Source organism: Podarcis vaucheri, assembly GCF_965113315.1.
Source record: "Podarcis vaucheri genome assembly, chromosome: 4".
In the NCBI taxonomy this organism is placed as follows: domain Eukaryota; kingdom Metazoa; phylum Chordata; class Lepidosauria; order Squamata; family Lacertidae; genus Podarcis; species Podarcis vaucheri.
Window position 1 is genome coordinate 75417413 of NC_138762.1, and position 19915 is coordinate 75437327.

Below are 19915 nucleotides of genomic sequence, written 5' to 3' on the forward strand. Positions count from 1 at the left end.
TCCTTGAATCCCAGCTGTTGATTCGTTTTTTCCTGCCCCTTGCCATGCTTTCCTAGTAAAATCAAGGAGGCTATTCTATATCTCCCCCCTATGTGTAGTTTTCTCTGTAAAGAAATAGTGATGAAATGATTTAGCTTTGTATGCTGCAGGAGGTTGTGATTTAGGGGTGTGATTGTGTTCAACAGGGCTTTCAAGGAACAATTCGCAAATAGATTTCAACATACATATTGTTACACACAGCAAAACACTTGTCCCAGTTAAGGATATCTAATTTATGGCAGATTGACAGACAGACATAGGCACAAAATCCTGACTTTTGGAGCTCAGCATGGTGGGCTTCTCAGATGTTGACGGATTTGTAATTATGGTGGCTAGTTGGACACCATCTGTATTTCTAATTTCAGCTCGTTGGGCATGCTGGGTCTGCTTGTTGAATTCCTCTGAACCACACGATTCACTTTTTGCCCATGCCTCTCCCTTATCTTCTGGTCCAATGCTTTGTCTGTCTGAGCTCTCTCTTCTTCTGCGGCACCATAGACGCAAGCAACCATAGACAAAGATGCCAACAATGATGAGAAGCAAGACCGTGCTGGTTAGCCATATACCCACGGCCAGGTCTTTCTTTTTGTTGCTTGTGGATGCCGGGTCTTGTTCAGGGGTGTTAAAAATTCTGCACTGGTCACTGGATGGGTTTGCTGACTGGCACGTCACACACAGAATGTAAGTTGTTAATGGGATCAGATTCTCGATGACAAATGAAGAACGGCTAGCTGGGACTCTCTCCTCTTTCTGAAAATGTTTCCTGGTGTATCCTGACAGCATTTTGTCCCAGTTTGGATTGTACATGATGCTGTAAAAGCTGTCGGTGCAGGTCGCCATTTTGGGCCAGATTACTAGGGCTGTGCTTCCTGTTATGTTTTGTACTGTTATCCCCATTGTGATACCGTCTTCTCAATATTTCACTTCCACAAAGAGCGATAATCCTTAAGATTCAGGAGACCAAAAAGTTTCAATAAGCAGAGTTGAGAGGAAAATGAGAACTGCACTTCTGGAATTTAAGGGTGGGTTGGGGAATAATTATTTGAAAACATTACTTGTATTCCTGAAAGCATTTTCAGACAGTAAGCTGAATTTAATTTATAATAAAATGTAGTCAAATGAGACAAGCATGTGTCATTCAGGCATTTACTTACTACACCACTCTTCCTTTAAAAAACAAAACAGAAACTCAGAGAGGCTTACACAAAGCACCTAGTGGCCTTCCATCCACGCACCAGTCAATTTTTTTTAAAAAAAATTAAGCTACAGAACTGGATAAAACCAGGCTTTTTAGATCCTTGCTTCAAATCACTTAATGCTGTTGGAGTCATAAGACATAATTTGAAGTGCATTTCCTATTTAGTTGGAAATCAAGTTTCTTAAGTGGAATTATTTCAAAGTCATGGAATCTTAGTACAGTGGTACCTCTGATTACGAACTGAATTCGTTCTGGAGGTCCGTTCTTAACCCGAAATCATTCTTAACCCGAGGTACCACTTTAGCTAATGGGGTCTCCTGCTGCTGCTGCTGCGCCATTGGCGCACAATTTCTGTTCTCATCCTGAGGTAAAGTTCTTAACCCAAGGTACTGCTTCCGGGTTAGTGGAGTCTGTAACCCGAAGTGTTTGTCACCCGAGATGTTTGTAACCCGAGGTACCACTGTACCTATATTTTAATGATGTTTCATTGGGCATCTAATCAAATTAGCCATTGATGTGCTTCATTTTCCATTCTTGCCTATCGCTTCCAAGCCAAGACAGTGAAAAACCTATGATGCAAAATGAAGCTTTTGATTGATACAAAATACCATCGAATCCAATTTTGTCAGGGAACAGATCTCGTGTTCAAAGAGAAAAGCTTGCTGTCCCACATTACTTATGCCTTTGAAATTTATAGCCATATTGACTTCTTTATTAGTTACCTTCTGTATAAGGTGATAGTGTAGAATTTGCTAAAATACCACTCTGCCATTCACACACCCTTTAAAATTGCTATAACCATTCCAGGTTGACTTGAAAGATGTGAATTGCACTTCAGATATAAAGGATTTAGCTTTCAGAGAAAGGGCTAAGCACTGTTTAGCATTCAGAATTTGCTATAGTTGTGAGAACAAACAGTAACTTCTTTCAGGTGGTTTACACTGCCTTTTAATGCTGTATTGTTTTTAACTCTCGATTGGGAGCTGCTCAAATTGGCTGAGGAAACTCACCCAGATGGGCAGGGTATAAATAAATTATTATTATTATTATTATTATTATTATTATTATTATTATTATTATTATTATTTTCCCTGCACACTTTTCTCCAACTATGCCCATGCATGTGAAAGTATTGTGCAACTTGACTCTGTATTTAAGCATCGCATATTAGTCATCTTTTAAGTAAATGTGACAAGGTATTGTTCATGACTAATAATATTCAAGTAATAACTCAAGTATTTCATGCAGAATTACTCATAGTCACAGAAAGGAATCAGTTTTGCATCAACATATTGAATTATATATTTAGGCTAATACATGGGGTGTCCCCCCTTGAAATTGGTTAAAAATATTATTGCCTATAGTTGACATTTAAGACAATCATTTGGGATCTGTTTTTCTTTCCAGTTTGTGTATAAAATTGCTGCATAAAAGACCTCACCAATAAGTTTGTGTTGCATCACTAATTGCTAAATAGTATTAAAGGATTGTTATATTTGTTGATGTTGTAGGGTTAAGTGGGAAACATACCTTATTTAGGTTCAGTACTAGACTATAGCAAAATCAAATTTTAATTATATTAAAACAACCCCCCCCTTTTAAAGAAAAACATCTAAGTCTCCTGAGAACTAATTTCTCAAAAACTCTCCTTCAGAGTTTATAAGTTTTAGGTTCTTAGGAGAAATATAATTGTGTTTTTGTTTTGCTCCAAGCTGAGATAAACAAAAGTAGAACATTTTTTAAAAAAATAAATAAATTAAAATACTTGATTTTCAATAAAGTCAAACCAAACCCTGAGAACTAGAAGCCCATTTTCTCTTATTTTCATGAACTTAACAGTAATGGCAAACCTGCTGAGATGCACCACTGTATTGAACAGACATAAATTATTATAGGAGAGGTGCATCACAATGTAGAAATGATTCTGTATTTTATTGTTTTTACCAGATACAACATAATTTTAAAGCTGTAAATGTACATTTATTCTTCTGTTTAATATTGCATAGTTGAGCTGCTGTGCCTTTTAATAGGTTAGAGTAAGTGTGTGATTTGAGGCTTCTACCTCTTATCTGTGTAGTCTTCAAACAAAACAGTCTCTCACTCCCTCTTTCTCATATTCTCATATATATATATATATATATATATATATATATATATATATATGCAGGTTTTGGTGTCTTCGGGTGTCTTCCCGTGTAAGAGTCGGGGTGTCTGTGCGACGTTTCGACGAGGTCTCACTCGTCATCTTCAGGCTGGTGCTTTCGGCTTCTTGTTACTGGAACAGAGCAGAATCTGGTGTTTGAGTTCCTATAAATACTGTTGAGTATTTATAAATACTCAATATAGTATTTATTGAGTTCCTATAAATACTGTTGAGTATTTAATCAACAGTATTTATAGGAACTCAAACACCAGATTCTGCTCTGTTCCAGTAACAAGAAGCCGAAAGCACCAGCCTGAAGATGACGAGTGAGACCTCGTCGAAACGTCGCACAGACACCCCGACTCTTACACGGGAAGACACCCGAAGACACCAAAACCTGCATATATATATAATTTTCTATACACAAACTCACTCCATCCCTCTTGCATATTCACATACATATAAGTTAAAGGCTTTCTTTACTGACTTGCTGAGAGAGAGTGCCCTGTGTTATTTTATCCAGTTTTAAGAGTCCATACTTACCATCAGTGTAAAAATCCTGAGGCTTTCATCAAATACTTGAGGGGAAACCTCCGCTGGGTTCTCAGTATCCTCCTTGGAGCAAATAGCTTTCTTCATGGTCCGTGGTTGCCAGTTTCCCCCCCTAGCAGGCTACATGGACTAAGTTCTCGTTACGTGACACTTCGACAGGGATGCGAGCAATGAGACCTCCTTCGTCACCTTTCTGCCAACCTTCATACGCAAGGGCATCTTGTCTCAAGTGTTCTGTTGCCTAGGTTTTCCGAGGAGAAAAGCAAGTCTTCACTTTCTCTTGCTTTTGCTCCCTGTTAGAAATTGGGCAGCTGGAGTGCTCCAGTTCGGTTCTTCTTTTGTGTTGCCTGGGCTTGCGTTGCTGCTGATGCAAGTGAATAATGCTCTGTTCTTCGGTGACATCACTACTTAAACTCCTGGGCTTGGGGAGGAGGGGGCGTAGCTTTAGGAAGAGCATTTTGACTTCCTTACCTTGACGCAGCTTCTGTCAGATTGCTGCTATTAATTTGTCTTCTGTATCTCTAGATTATATGGGTTTCCCCCTTAAAAGCAGTTTCTCTCAGGTTTGGCTAACATATACACATCAACATAACGCATTAGATCTGTTACGTGTACATAGCATTTCTTGTATAAGATAACATTTCTCGTATAAACAGTTTTAAATCTTTATGTATCATTTCTGAAATATTCAATGCTGACTGCTTGTTGGCAACATTTCTCTCTTTAGTAGTTGTCGTGCCACTACTTCCTTCTAGAGATTTTCTGTTGTACTATAGATCGTGTGTGTTTGTATGTTTCTGTAAAAACACACACATATGCACATGTTCAAACATCTATACAGTATGTAAAAGGGGGGAAATAGAATTTAATCCATGTAGCTGTGCATCCACTTCCAGCTATTTTTTCAGAATCATATTTGCAACCATTGGGGGGGGGATTCAAAGCCTTCAATGCAAATATAAAAATAGGAATCTCATTTAAAAACCAGAGTTGCTGCATTTCCCCCCCCCCCATCCTCCAACACCAAGGTTGGAAATGCGGAAAGAAGGGGGGAAATTATGTTTTAGAGCCAACTGCATATTCCAAATGCAATTAGAAGACCTAATCTTGTAATTAGATGTAGAAGCAATGTAGCTTTGTAAGATCCCTTCATAAACTATCTTTCTGTGTGTAGATATATACTGCAGCACTCAGGAATGTGCTATATTCCAGCAAGCATTCATTTGTAGCTTGATATTTCAATAAAATATTATCTGTCAACAGGATTTAATTTTACCCGGAATTCTTTTGTGCATAGATTTCGATAATCTACCATTCAGTAGCAGCTGTAGCTCCCAATTAAGTATGAATTGCTTCTAATGTAATTGTTTTACACAGCACAGGGTTACAGGTGCACTTTGGGAGGATATATATATTTTAGTTTCTTCCATACATATCCCACCAAGCCAGCATACATGTGGTTCCCAAGCAGTGACCTATAGCTCTCTTAGGCCTCAATTTCCAGGATTCTCTGCTTAATTCTATATTTCAAGTAAATAGAAACATCTACCCAAAACACCTAACATTAAGCCTGGAACAGGTCATAACACTTTTCACTAAACTTTACTAAGATTTCCTTTAGCTACAGGTGTATTTTCTTCCTGTTCATATTAGCAAATTTAAATTGTCCTAGGGTTGCTCAACTACCGCAGTTTGGTAATTTCAAAACAATGTGATATTTTTCCAGTTAACAAAGGGGAGGTTAGTGCAAGGTTTTGACTTTTTGTTTAAGAATATGTTCGAAAATTCTTTTATCGGAATTCTGTTTTTTTATGTCAGTTAAATGCTTTAAAATAACTTCAGCATATTCTGGTTTGTTTGTTTGTTTGTTTGTTGGAAGAATTGTGTGTTACCTTTTTAATAGGTGAGAGTAGAATGAAAAGCTGATACTTTTTCTTCAGTTTTGAATGAAAATGTTTGATCAGAAAAATAATGTTGTTTCCCATGGAAGGATCTCTTAACAGGGAGAAAAGTCAGCCAACTACAATTGTGTGTTTTTTTCCTTCCTCTTTAGGCTTTGAACCTGGCCTACTCCAGTATTTATAGCAATTACAGGAATTTTGTTGGCCCTCCCCATTTCAAAGTCATCTGCAGACTCCTGGGATACCAAGGCATTGCTGTGGTAATGGAAGAGTTACTGAAAGTCGTCAAGAGCCTGGTACGTTGTCCCACACGCTGTTCTTCATTTCAGTATTGATTTTTAAGGGAAGGGGAATTGATTCTTCTTGTTTAGTTCACTGAGCATCCAGCAGACATTTACCTGACTGGGTAAGTGCAGGATAACCATACGTGCTTCTTGAGGTACAAAGGAGAATAGTTTGAGAACAGCAAATACCTGGGGGGGGGGCGGGGGGAGCCTTGTGTGTGAAGAGACACGCCTGAGGTGTCTGATACTTGAAAGCATCATCACACATTTTAAAATTTAAATGAACCTTGTGAGTGCCTTGCATGAAACAAATTCTTGTTTTTGAGGAGAGAAAAAGAAATGGAGTGTGTCTGTGTGAGAGAGACTCTCTAATAATTAAAATGATTAGGAAATGAACAGACATTAAAATCTTGCTACGTAAAACTCCTTGGCTTGCACAGTTCTGCCTACGACGACAAAGTACAGTGATACCTCTGGTTGTGAATGGGATGATCCGTTCCGGAGGCCCGTTTGCAACATGAAAAGCCCGCAACCTGAAGCACCGTATCTGTGCAGGCGCGCAGTGCGATTTGGCACTTGTGCGCATGCGCGAAGGGCAATTTGGCGCTTCTGCGCATGCGTGAGTGGCGAAACCCAGAAGTAACCCTTTCCAGTACTTCCAGGTCGCTGCGGGATGCAACCTGAAAAAACATATCATGAAGCAAACGTAACTTGAGGTATGGCTGTATTTTGAATCTGGCCCAGACTTATCTTAAATTAGGCTTAAAATGCTGCATATTCATTCATACCCCCATGTGGCAGTTTGCCTTACCAAAAAAAAACAAAAACAAAAAAACACATTCACCACCATTGGGACCTTTTTTTCCTAAGCCTACGGGAGAGAGAGAAGGCATGGAGAAGCTTAAATGACTATATGTGGATTGGGGATGGTAGTGTAGGAATGTATGTGACTGGGATGTCCTTCCTTGCCCATTTCTGCCTTCCATCTACCACTGGTATGGAGCCTCAACTACTTTCCCTTGTGGGAATGCAGACTTCAGCTTAAGAGAAGTTTCCCCAGCCCTCTCCTAAGTCTTGTGTTGGAGCCAGAAGATTTTCAGAACCTCTGTCTGTTTTATAATGAACATCTTTAGGTGCATAAGGGAAGTACAAATCAGCAGATGATAACCAGTGGCATTAAATTAAAAATGCCCCAGTTTTCGCATCTCTCAGTTGCTGATTACTCTCCCCCCCCCCCAGCCTTACTGGTTAAAGCAACAGCTAGAAGTCTTATTCTCTCTTTCTCCTTTCAAGCCTTTGTGACCATTGTTCCCGGCAGTTAATTATATAGTAGGCAAAACAGGAGAAGCTATCCATTAGTGCATATCAGATTGACTTTAGTTAGTCTTCAGACCTGAAGGCAAAACAAGTGGTTGGCGTACTAGGAAGACCCTTTGCTGCAAAATTAAAGCTCTTGGGTATGAATCACATTTCATAAGCAGACGAGATTAAAAATTGGTCTCTGTGAAACCAAGAAACACCCGCACACCCTTGTACTGTTTGTCTAGAATAGCTCCAGGCTAATATAAAACTAGTGGTTATTTCTGGGTTTTGCCTTTACCGGGAAACATTGGGTCTTCTTGTGCATGGGAGTTTCCGCACTCCTCCTCTCTCACTGCAGCCCCATGCACACAATCCAAGATGCTACTCCTGGTAGTGAGAGGGTAGACTTGGTGAAAGTTAGGGCAAGGCACCGTGCAAGAAGTAGCTTGAGCAAAGCTGCTTTTGCCTGTTTTGGGTTATTCTCTCTCCCCCCTCCCCCACATACCATACACACCACATTTGAGGTCTTTCCTGGTGATCCCCAAACCGTAGAAGAGCCTCCAAATGGGCTTTTCAAATATTTAGTATGTATTTCAGAGGTGGAGATCATTTTTGGTTCCTTAGGCCAGATTCTTACCAGCATTCACTTTGTGGACCAAATTAAACTGTTGAGTGGGGCTGCCTACCTTTCAAGCATATTATGCAGTTATGATGTCACGTGATCGACAGGTGGACATTGCTACCCACCTTTCAAAATTGCTCATACTGGTTTTCCAAGTGCTCAACAGCTAGGTGGTTGTCAGATGTTTGGGAACATGCTGTAGCTTCAAGGCCCTTCTGCTGCGTACAAAGAACTTTAGGACAGCCTCCGCACTCCCCTTTGAGCCTTCTGTAAGCCCTTTACAAAAGCGCTCTTTGAAGGACCTGCCCCCTCCTTCTCCTTTAACTATTGGAGTGAGCAGGCAGGCAGCAGGTGGTTACGGGGCCGGGGGTGAGGCAGAGGAGAAAAGGGGCTGCATTTACAATTTGGAATAGGAATACGCCAGCTTGTGTTTATTGTGTGTCACAGCCTGACTTCTGTTTTTCTTCAGCAATACTAATCACCTGTGTTCTTGCAGCTCCAAGGCACCATTCTGCAATATGTGAAGACGTTAATGGAAGTGATGCCGAAAATCTGTAGGTTACCCAGACATGAGTATGGCTCCCCGGGTAAGTTACCTTTTAGATCATGTCATTCCAATGTTAAGAGCCGGTTTTGTTCCTTGGCTTTAGAACATTATTTAACAAACAGTTTAGAGAGGCAAACAGTACTGAACAATTTTGTTCTCACATTGTCGTGCAGTGCGTTTCCATATTTTCTCAAAATACATTCTGTGGGTATGAGAGCAGGGCCATCTTTGGGGTGGTGGCAAATAGGGGATACAGCCCTGGACCCCTCGCCTCGTGCCAGTGGTCACAGTCAATGCCCGACTGCCCTCCATCTAGCAATGCTTCCCAACTCCTCCCTTCCTATAGCATGGCAGGAGGCGGAAGGAACTCACTGACAATGCTACCTTTAAACATCAGAAAAATAAAAAGTGTAAGCCACAGGTAGGGGGGTGGGTTCACTGCTGCTAAAGCGCCAGCAAAACAATGGGCAGTATCCAACTAGACAGTTCTGCCAGAGCAAGGTTTTTTGTTGTTGTTACTGTGCAATAGAACCTTCCCACCCTCTATTCTCTTCCACTGCACAGCTAAAAGCCCTTATGTCAATAGAACTATTTAGCTGGATAACACCCAAAGACAACAAAAAGTAAGATGTGGGGAGGAGGGCTCAGTAACACCACCTTTGCCAACGATAGCAGAGGAAGCGGAGAGATTAAGGCTACACAATGTGATTTGCTCTAGGCCCTGTACCCCCATAGGGACAAGGTGCCCCATAAATCAACATTTATTTGGAACACTGAGATCTCATCAACGCTGCAATAAATGCGATACTTGCAGGGAAATATTAGGCTCCTGATTTCCAACAAAGCCTTTCCCTGCTCACCCAGCAGTCAGTCTTTTGTGGCCTTCCTGCACCTTTATAACAGCTTTCAGCCTCAGCTGCCACTCCCATGTGCTCCCTGCATGCACTGTTATTCTGGCCAACTCCACAAGCCCACCTGTCCCCTTAGAGCAGCGGTTCTCAACCTTTGGGTCTCCAGATGTTGTTGGACTACAACTCCCATCATCCCTGAGCTCTGGCCTTGCTAGCTAGGAGTGATGGGAGTTGTAGTTCAACAACATCTGGGGACCCACAGGTTGAGAAAGGCTGCCTTAGAGCAACGTTAAGCTCTCCCCTCCCTCGCCCCCTTAACACAACCCTTAGCTCTCTTTGTATCTCCTCTGCCCCTTTTCGTCACCTTCCTAGCCCTCTCTCAGGTCTCTCCTTCACAGTCCACAACATACTTTGGGCTGGTTCCCACCCAAGGCTCCCAAGTGTGGAGAGCACCTGCAAACATTCTTGCTTATTTCTTGTCTTCTTGTGTGGATGTGGGAGACAAGGCATTGCAGATGCCGACAACGTATGTGCTTACCTTTGACTTCTGGAACACTGATGTGTTGTTCAAAGCTTGTTGTATTCAGTAGGTATTTTAGCTCTTTAATACAAATGGCCCTGGTAAGGGCAGCTGCTCCTGGGATGCCACTTCAGAAGAATTATCACTGATGAGCCATTATTGTTTGACTGCGATTTTGAGATTTATTCTCTTCTCTGAGCCTAACCTCTGCAATTTCAGCATGACTGAATCATTGCCCTTTGTTCCTGGCTTTGAGTATGTTTTCTCCTCCTCCCTCTTACTTCCTAGCTCCCCATATTACTGAGCCTTATTAGAGCTCCTTTGACTTGGATTTAACTTCTTATTAGGTGCTTGACTCCTGTTAGCAAGACTGAACATAAGTCAAAGAGGCTCTGAATTGTTGAACCCTGTGGTTCTCCTTTCGAGCTGATTTACTGCCTCATTAGCCATTGTTAATAAGTGTGAGGGGTTCACTCGTTGGCTACCTTAAAATTAGGCAATGGAATTTTTATACAAAAGTCACACTTGTTTTAGTAAGTATTATGGGGAGTCAGTTAAATAGAAATAAAACTCTATACTCCTATCCCACAGTTACACCGGAGGTAAACGGTGTTTCTGTGCGCTGCTCTGGTTCGCCAGAAGTGGCTTAGTCATGCTGGCCACATGACCCATAAGCTGTATGCCGGCTCCCTTGGCCAGTAAAGCGAGATGAGCGCCGCAGCCCCAGAGTCGGTCACGACTGAACCTAATGGTCAAGGGTCCCTTTACCTTTACCTTTATTCCTATCCCACACCCAGCGGAAAGAACATTGATTGCCATAATCATTACTGAGAGATGGTATTCCAGATTGTATCCAAACTGTATCTGGTTAAATAAACTCTGGCTTTATTTATATTACCTTATTGGCCTGAATATAAGCCTCACTATCCCCCCAAAACTCTGACCGTGAAAAGTTAAACTGTGGCTTAAATTTGCGACCTTACAAAAATTTGCTTTTATGATATTGCTGCTGAAACAGACATACGGTAAAACGGAACGGGTGTGAGTGCCTGCGGAATTTTAAGGGAGCGGCTTATATTCAGGTATTGTCTTTTTTAATCTCTCTCTCTCTCCCCCCCCCCATGAATTTTAAAGGTGCGGCTTATATTGGGGTGCGGCTTATATTCGGGCCAATATGGTAACTCTTGCCTAGCTTCACTTCGCCCTCTAGCAGAATCAGGAGGCATCAAATTTCTAAAATGGTTAATAATAATAATAATAATAATAATAATAATAATAATAATAAGCCTTCTGTGTATCAAAATTGACTCCTTGTTAACGTCGTTTATTATCCAGCTGTCTCCTGTGATGTGTTTTCATACATACCCTAATTTTTCTAAGATGTTAATCCTCGGACAAATACTATTTTAGCCAAACCCATCTCTCTTACAGCTCATGCATGCCTTGTAGTTCAAAGGAAGGTGAAAGTCACCAGCTAACCCACAACTGAAGTTTAAACCAACTTCAGGTCACGGTTTGGCAGATCATGAATGAGCAGCTATGAGAACCTTGAGATTGTGTGCTTTCTGCTACCTGTATGGGAAGGAGAAGTAGACGTTTCTGGTTTGAAGGATCATCTGAATACAATCTAAGTGTTGAGTACACACCCAATTTTTAGCCATCTCCAGTGTCTTGGAGAACAGGCAGCTCCTAAACTCTCATACGGAAAAATAAATGTATTCTTAGGCGTAATTCCTATTATAACTAATGCATGCTTACTGAGTGTACAGAGGGTTATCAAGATTGTTCCCTAACTTTTGGATATTTTTTTGTAAATTGCACTAGCACATATATTTTAACACACTGAGTATGTATGATCTTAGGCCCATGGAATTGGAGGTAAAGATTGCACAAGCTTCAAAAATCGCCAAAAAAACACTTCTTGTTGTTTAGTCGTGTCTGACTCTTCATAACCCCATGGACCAGAGCACGCCAGGCACTCCTGTCTTCCACTGCCTCCCGCAGTTTGGTCCGACTCATGTTTGTAGCTTCGAGAACACTGTCCAACCATCTCGTCCTCTGCCGTCCCCTTCTCCTTGTACCCTCCGTCTTTCCCAACATCAGGGTCTTTTCCAGGGGGTCTTCTCTTCTCATGAGGTGGCCAAAGTATTGGAGCCTCAGCTTCAGGATTTGTCCTTCCAGTGAGCACTTATGTTGAAAAACAAAACAAAACAAAACCTTATGTAAAGGTATAAAATCTGCTTATTAGACATGATTTGTTTCCTTACCACAGAAGTTTGTATGCATGCTTATTTGCACACATCCTACACGTGTACAGAGCTTTTATGTGTCCTCTACGTTCAGAGCTCCTGTGTATGACATACCCAATATTCCATACGAATTGGGGTGACCTTTGTTGTTGAGTGAAGCCCCGTACAGCCTATAGCAGTGGTTCCCATTTAACTCAGCACTGTGGAGCCCCCGTTTTTGAAAACGTTTTTGAAAGCGTTGATATCTCTCTGGTAGTTTTTGTCCTTTGAATGGTTCCACCATACCCACCAACGTGTACTAGCGCAAAACCAGGACATGCATCTTCCGGGCTGTGCTCCTGCACAAGTCATGTGACCCATGCATGATAGCACGGTCCTCCAAGACGGAAATATCCTTGACGGGTATGTGCCATGAGCCCCCTGGGTGGGTTATGCGGACCCTTCTGGGGTCTGCGGACTACACATTCGGAACCACTGGCCTACGGAGTTGTCAAATACAGTATTTTTGTCCCTGTTGAAAATTGCCCTTATGAGAGTTTTGTTCTAAGTGTATACTTGGAAGATGCCAATTTTATGTGAATTTTTACTTTTACTTCCTGGTGCACAAATTCATTGCGGTGTTGATTTATCTTGCTTTCCACAATCTCTGTCTCTCCTCATCTTATGTCTCAGGTATTCTGGAATTCTTCCATCACCAGCTGAAGGATATTGTTGAGTATGCAGAGCTGAAAACTGTCTGTTTCCAGAATCTGCGGGAAGTGGGAAACGCTATCCTTTTCTGCCTCCTCATTGAACAGAGCTTGGTAAGCTGGTGATTTGAATCTATATTCACTTTCAAATACTGTCTGATATTTTACTTGTTTTCAGGTGACACAAGTTCAGCTGTAAGTTTCATGTCAACTTTCCAGTCCTTTATTTCTTTGGAAATAACTTTTTGAGGCGGAGTCGGGGAAAGAATTCATTATGCGAATTAAGATCCAGAATTACAGAAACGGTAGACTTTTAATTTCCTTCCTTTATTTTTATACTTGTAAAGAAATGTTGTGTTCTTCTGATGCCATCTGGTGTCCAGATTAGGAAAGGTAACTGCAGCTTTTTGTAAAAAATAAATAAATTACTATTTATTTATTTTTAAAAAGGGCATGCTGGCAACTCCATCTCTTTTCATGCAGTCTAACAATTCAACCCTGGCACCAAAAGCTGTGAAACTTAGCTTGAATAGAGAAAATAACATGTTACTTAACATGGTGGTAGTTTTTCCACCTTCGGTCCCCACCCTGCACTCAGGTCTCACCTGTGGCTCAACATGAAACAGAGGCCGCCCCGGGAAACAGCTGTGGCTGATGAGCTAAACCAAGGGAGGGTAACTAATGGGTCTCAAACCCTTGGGGGGGGCAGTTTGTGAAAACAGGCTCCGCTGGTTTGAGCGGGTCCAATGGTCCAGAAGGCAGTTTCTACACATGCTGTAGAGGGAAGCGAGGGGCAGGTGAGGCTCATCAACCTAGGAAAGTAGCCCATCTAGGAGAAGGAAAACTCTGATCCTAAAGCTCTGCCTTACAGGATAACTTTGCTAGAACAAAAGGCTAAGGAGCAAACCCTACACAAATCTGAAGTAGAGTCCCTAAAACGGTTGGTTGGCACCTTGTACGCCTCCTTCCAGCAACTCTGTCAGCCAAGCTGGTGCCAAACGCATTGCTCTGCTTTCCTTTGGACCACATCAGGGAGGCTGAGAGGGAGGCTCTTGTGGTCTGGGCAGCCCAGGACTTCCATCCACGCTGCCCAGGCCTGCGCCCCAGGAAGGTCACTTTGGTGCTGCTGACGTTGACTTCATCCTCGGAAGCACACTCCATTGTAGCTCGAGGCAGACAGATGCCAACTTTTAAGGGACCGTTAAGCCATAGTCTCATTGCGTAAAACTTTGCAAGACTATTTCCTTTATTGGTAATGATTATATGGATTTGCAGGTGCCAGACAGATATACCTGCCTTTGGGACTCATAAACATTTCCCCCCCAGAGACAGTGGAGAAGATAGTCATAACGGGACCAAGAGGAACAGGAAGAACATTTTTTTAGTTCAATTAATCTTCTTGCTGGCGCTTCTTCGGATGCAAGTCAGCGTTTAACAGTAGCTGTTAACTAATTTGGTTTTTTGTACACTTGGCACTTGAGCATATATTTTTGGAAATATTTGCCCGATTAGCCAAATGTGACCAACCCTGGTTTTGGCCTAGAACTAATGTGGGTGGTGTGTTTTGTGTGTGTGTGTAAGGTATAGAAATATAAGAAGAAAGGGGTGATGGGTACATATCAGTTCCATTTAAGTTATGATGTGTGGTGTGTGTTCTCTTACACTGAGGGTGGGAACCGAAGGCAAATTCCAGAAACGAGCCCTGATGCTGCCTTGTAAAATGACACTTTGCTTTCATTTTGTCTGCCTGGCTGCCTTGTGAATTTGGAGAGGAAAAACAAAGCAGTTTGCATTGCCAAAGCATGCAAATTTTCTGAGCTAGTTTCATCACTGAATTACCTAGGTTACGGAAATTGCTTCAGAATGGTCAGTGCGCTTACTTGACCAGGTCTTTGAATTGCTGCTCTTGCGGGAACTATCCTTGGGAGATAATGGATTATGGAAATAATGCTGATAAAAATAAAAGCATGAGTCACTGCTTGGTTCACATTCTCTCCGTCTACCACTTGAACATTGTGTTAGGCTTTTTGGTAAAGAATGCTAATAAATTTTCTAATTCTGCCTGCAGAATAGGCTCTCTGTTTTAACAGGAAGGTGGAGCTTTATTAAGAGTCTTGAGGACTGAAACCAATGTGACGCAGAAAATCCAAGATTCAATTTTGCATTAAAACACACACACACACGCACACCATGCACAAGCTTTGATTGGTGTAAGAGGGTTTTTGTTTTAAACCCATTTCCTCTATCTGCCTAATGTGAATCTGCCATAGTACTAATATCTTAAGAGCTGGAAAATGGCGTGGGGTAAATTTTTTATCCCACCTGCTGTTGTTACTTCCTTGCTTTTTGAGTTCTAAGCAGAATCTAGAAATCCAATCCCAGATCTGCCACGTCGCATCTGTTTCAGCCCAAGGCAACCTCTTGCAATTACATTTTGCAAGAGGCCAAGGCGACATGCGCTGCTTCTGAAATGTGCTTAGCTGGCTGAACTGGTGTCGTCAAATGCTGCTGGTGTGTTGTGTTTTCAATGAGTTCTGTCCGCTTTGTTGCAGTCACTGGAGGAAGTGTGTGATCTGTTGCATGCTGCACCATTCCAGAATATTTTGCCAAGAGTTCATGTCAAAGGTATGTCTCCTTATAGTGACCTGTCAACCTGAATGCACTGACCAAGGGTTCTGTCATCTTCCTGATGGTGATGCTTGCTTGGGACTGCAAAAACTGGCGGTGGGGGGAATAATGGACCATGATACATGTCTGCCATTGGTGGTCTGGCAAGTTACAAATTGGGTAGGCCACCTTGAAGCTTGGATAGTAAAGCAGGTTGAGCCACGAAGCCTGAGGAATAGGGAGACCGTTTCCTACACTGAAATCATTAGGATGAAAAACACATTGTGAAAAGTGTTGCTTAGCCCCTTGTGTAACTTGGAGCACTTGCTGCTTGGGAGGTTTGTTTCCTGCGCAATGCAGTGTTTCTCCACCACTTCCTGTTGCCAGCAGCACATATTTCCCGCTGCCTCCCCACCCACCAACAGCATTCTCACTAGTTTGCCAACTGAAGTCAAGCAGTTTCCCCCTGCCTTGCTTAAAAGCAGACAAACTTGTCATCTCAATAGACAGCCAAGGAATTGGCCAGCATCACTGCCAGTTCAGTTCACCCACTTGCTGCAAAACATTTCCTCGTCGCAAATGATGTGTGAGCCAATGCGTTTTGAAAACTTTGAAAATCAGTTCCCCTATACATAAAATTCCATTCCCTGGAGTCTGGAATTTTGTGTTTGATAAGATTTATCTTAATGGATTTTAATGTGTGTGGGAAGAAAAGTATGTTGGAACACAATAGCTTTATTTTAGGAGTCAAGTAAGCAGCTCCCACTGCGAGTGTCCTGCTGTTGTTTTCTTTTCAATTAAAGCAAACTATGGCGGAGGAATAAATCAAGCAAAAGGGAGCCATTTTGATCCTCAGATCTTTCCTTTAAGTGCTAGGTTCTTTAGGACTCTTGTTTTATGTTTTTTTTGTACTGTATTTTATTGTCCTCTTATCGGTAGCCCTTTTTGGTTCCTATCCTCCTTGAGTGCGTAATGCGGAAAATTATGGGATTTTAAAAAAGCAATACAATTAATGCATAACCATTGTTGGAACAATGCAAAGGTGTTTCTCTTTTAAGCACTACTTCCCTTCAAGAAAACTAAGTAATGTTGTCTCATTCCAGAGGGTGAAAGACTGGATGCTAAAATGAAGAGACTAGAATCAAAGTATGCTCCACTCCACCTCGTTCCACTGATTGAAAGACTAGGAACACCTCAGGTACAGCTTTCATTCTTTGGGCAGTAAAGCTGTATTCTCCCCCTCCACCCCCCCCCAAAAAAAATCCACAGTACAAGGAAAAAGATGCCTGGGCATCATTTGGTTTGCAGTTAGGGCTGCTGGATAGAGCAACCAAGCGCATTGCCAGTTGCTCAATGCCAGGAGACAGGGTTCGGGGACATTGCAGTAATTCTCCGGAGGTAATTTTCTTCTTTATGTACTATCATGGTATTCTCTTTGGTTGCAACTGTAGCAAATTGCCATCGCAAGAGAAGGAGACTTGTTGACCAAGGAGCGCCTCTGCTGTGGGCTGTCCATGTTTGAAGTCATCTTGACCAGGATTCGAACCTTCCTTGATGACCCAATCTGGCGTGGGCCTCTCCCCAGCAACGGTGTGATGCATGTTGACGAATGTGTGGAATTCCACCGCTTGTGGAGCGCAATGCAGTTTGTGTACTGCATTCCTGTGGGGACTCATGAGTTTACTGTGGAGTACGTATCTTGAGTGCTTGCTTAAGGCCCCCATATATAACGCTTGCTTATTTCAGTAGCTAGGTGTGGGATGTCACCAAGAAAACGATGAGATCGGTTTGGAATTTTTGATCACATGGCAAATGGAAAGAGGGGAAAAGCCAATCTGTATTATGAGTTTTACTAGGGAAGGAGTGTGATGTGAGCACAGAGCTGAAGCCATCCTGAAATATTAAGTGTGCGATTTCAATTCTTTTTGATCATTGTAGCACTCCCAACATAGTCGCCTCATGTACTCCTTGAATGCCCTTTTTAGTATGACCTTAGAAACAATTGCATTTCTTGCAAAGACCTGCTTTTTGTTGTTGTCTGAGAGGTATATATCCTTTAGAACCAAATTTCTTACCAAGGCTTTACAAATTTGCCTAATAAAACTTTAAAAGGGGGAATGGGAAATGATTTATCCTATAAAGGTTGGGGAGTAGAAATGTAAACCACGATTATTAGCAGTATTCTTGGTGTTATTATTTTTATGGCTGCTCACTAAACAAAATAAATTGAACTGAACATTAGTCACCAAAGTAGTACCCTACTATTAGCCTATGGAAATCTCAGGAAATTGGCAGTGCTTTTATTTAAAAAATGCAACTTGGGTTAGTTTTGTTTTAGTTTTTCAGCAGCTGTATTCTTGCCAGTCACTGGCCTGTTCTTCAGAATCAAGGGGAGATGAGGATGGTAAACTCAGGCAAATGGGATGGTATGCAGTTCTCCTAGCCAGTTAACACTCTAGCATTGTAGGACTGCAAGGTAGCAAGTGTTTGGATGAATAATTCCATGCTGCTGCTTATTTTAGACCTGTAATAATAACTTCATAAGATGTCCCTCTGAACAACATCTAGGCCACTTAACGCTAGAAATCTTAACACAGTTCAGTGTTTTCAAAGTTCTGTGTTTCATTTTGACTCTTTCTACACATCTCACTTCACAGGCAGTGTTTCGGAGATGGGTTGCACTGGGCTGGCTGTATGATAATTGTGCTTTTGGGACAACAGCGTCGGTTTGACGTGCTGGATTTCTGCTACCACTTACTGAAAGTACAGAAACACGATGGCAAAGATGAGGTCATAAAGAACGTGGTAAGTTGACAGAAGCAGTCTCCGTTTCTCATTCTGCCTATTTCTGTTTTTGACACCCTGGCAATATTTTTTTCTGTTTTCTTTTGAATTTCCTGAGGCATAAGTGTAGCCTGGCCTTCTCCTTAACTGTTGCTGTTTTGGTTCTGCAGCCTTTGAAGAAAATGGTCGAGAGAATCCGCAAGTTCCAGATCCTGAACGATGAGATCATTACTATATTGGACAAGTATTTGAAATCTGGTGACGGAGAAGGCACCCCCGTGGAGCACGTCCGCTGTTTCCAGCCTCCCATTCATCAGTCGCTGGCCAGTAACTAGGAAAGATCCACTTTTCTCTTTTTCTTTGGAAAGTATACCTGCTGCATCACAATGCCAGACAAGATTTGATGGCTAAGGGGAGTATTATCTTGACCATCACTGTTTTCTAGTATTGCCTGAGCACCTTCTGTGAGGACCAGGTCTTTAGCTGTTTCCGAGCTTAATAACTGTACACATTCTCAGTTTTTTAGACTATTTTTTATGTACTTTTGATAAAAGGATTTCTACTGCAGCCTCTTTTTTAGCCTTAAAATCCTTTGCATTTCTCCAGCTGTTGTAATCATTCTAGAGAGGTTTATAGTGTATGGGGTCTTCTTCCATTTGTCCACTTACCAGCAAGAATGAAAAGTTGTCCTTTTCAGGGGTGTCTTTTTTTTGTAATTTTCATGTGTAACAGAAGCATTACCCTGCTTTGCTAGCCTTTACGGGAAACGCCCTAGTTTGTAACTCCTCAAGTGTCTTTCATCACTGGAATGTTCTTTCTCGGAACATCTGTAGCCCCAATATCTTTGGAAATAAAGGTTTTAAAGGGGCCGTTTTTAAAAGATTATAAGATGGAAGCAATTAATGGTTTTAATATGTGGAGTGTCTGCCCATGCAGACTTAATGGCTCCTGCTGCTGCTGCTTTTTTAGCTTTTAAAATAAAATGGGGAGAGATCTGAATACCATTTTCCACATTGGATGCAAACAAAGCAGCTGTGTGAGTCACTCTACAACTATATATAGAGCATACTTTGGTTTGATAGAATTTAGAATTATACCCTTTTCAAGTTTTGTTTTGTTTTTTTGTTTTGGTTCATTCTTAGAAAAGGACTCTACCTTTCCTAACACTTAGCCTCTTTCCAATGCCAAGCTTGGTGAATATTTATAATTTTACTTTTGTGAATCATGGGTCAGTAGTTTAACTACTTCTGAAGCTAAATTCTGAATTAAAACATGTTAAACGACAACTATGAATGTAAGAGTCACTTTTGTCAAGCTCCCATCTAGTGAGAGGAAACGGTGTTTGCAAATTGCCCTTCTAGGCGCTGTCACTCACAGGCATCATTCTGACACCCAACATGCTGTGCAGTCCTTTTGTGTGGGTTCGTGTGGGTTGTAATCTTACACTCTCTTAACAATTCAGCCACATTGCAAAGACCTTTTTAAGGTATAGGTTAAAAATAAAGCTGGCACACACAGCAGTAGCTTTCTATTTTACAAGGGCAAATCAAATCCTCTATGGCTTCTTTCTTGGCCTCTTTGACTGGTGTGTGGGAAGAAGAGTTCATCGCTATAATTCAGACACTTA

At 41.7% G+C, this 19915-nt stretch overlaps 2 protein-coding genes across 4 annotated transcripts in view; one reads left to right on the plus strand and one right to left on the minus strand.

Annotated features, from left to right (window-relative positions):
• Positions 1 to 19574, plus strand: part of CYFIP1 (cytoplasmic FMR1 interacting protein 1) — a 61178-nt gene extending 41604 nt beyond the window's left edge. For both annotated transcript variants that reach the window (XM_082220015.1, XM_082220014.1), the window contains exons 24-31: positions 5986 to 6129; positions 8538 to 8628; positions 12881 to 13011; positions 15450 to 15522; positions 16608 to 16702; positions 16956 to 17194; positions 18162 to 18309; positions 18459 to 19574. In XM_082220015.1, coding sequence (XP_082076141.1) covers positions 5986 to 6129; positions 8538 to 8628; positions 12881 to 13011; positions 15450 to 15522; positions 16608 to 16702; positions 16956 to 17194; positions 18162 to 18309; positions 18459 to 18623 — 1086 coding nt within the window. In that variant the 3' untranslated portion in view covers positions 18624 to 19574. The remainder of the gene's footprint in view (positions 1 to 5985; positions 6130 to 8537; positions 8629 to 12880; positions 13012 to 15449; positions 15523 to 16607; positions 16703 to 16955; positions 17195 to 18161; positions 18310 to 18458) is intronic.
• On the minus strand, positions 213 to 4569 carry FNDC9 (fibronectin type III domain containing 9). 2 transcript variants are annotated; one of them, XM_082221078.1, is made up of 2 exons: positions 3924 to 4569; positions 213 to 983 (listed from the first exon to the last, which is right to left on the minus strand). In XM_082221078.1, exon 2 carries the CDS (start codon positions 934 to 936, stop codon positions 268 to 270), a length of 669 nt encoding a protein of 222 aa, XP_082077204.1. In that variant the 5' UTR covers positions 937 to 983; positions 3924 to 4569; the 3' UTR covers positions 213 to 267. The 2 variants fall into 2 exon arrangements, with proteins under 2 accessions (XP_082077204.1, XP_082077203.1); XM_082221077.1 differs by having other exon boundaries at positions 213 to 1048; positions 3924 to 4567.
• Positions 19575 to 19915: the final 341 nt, after the last annotated feature.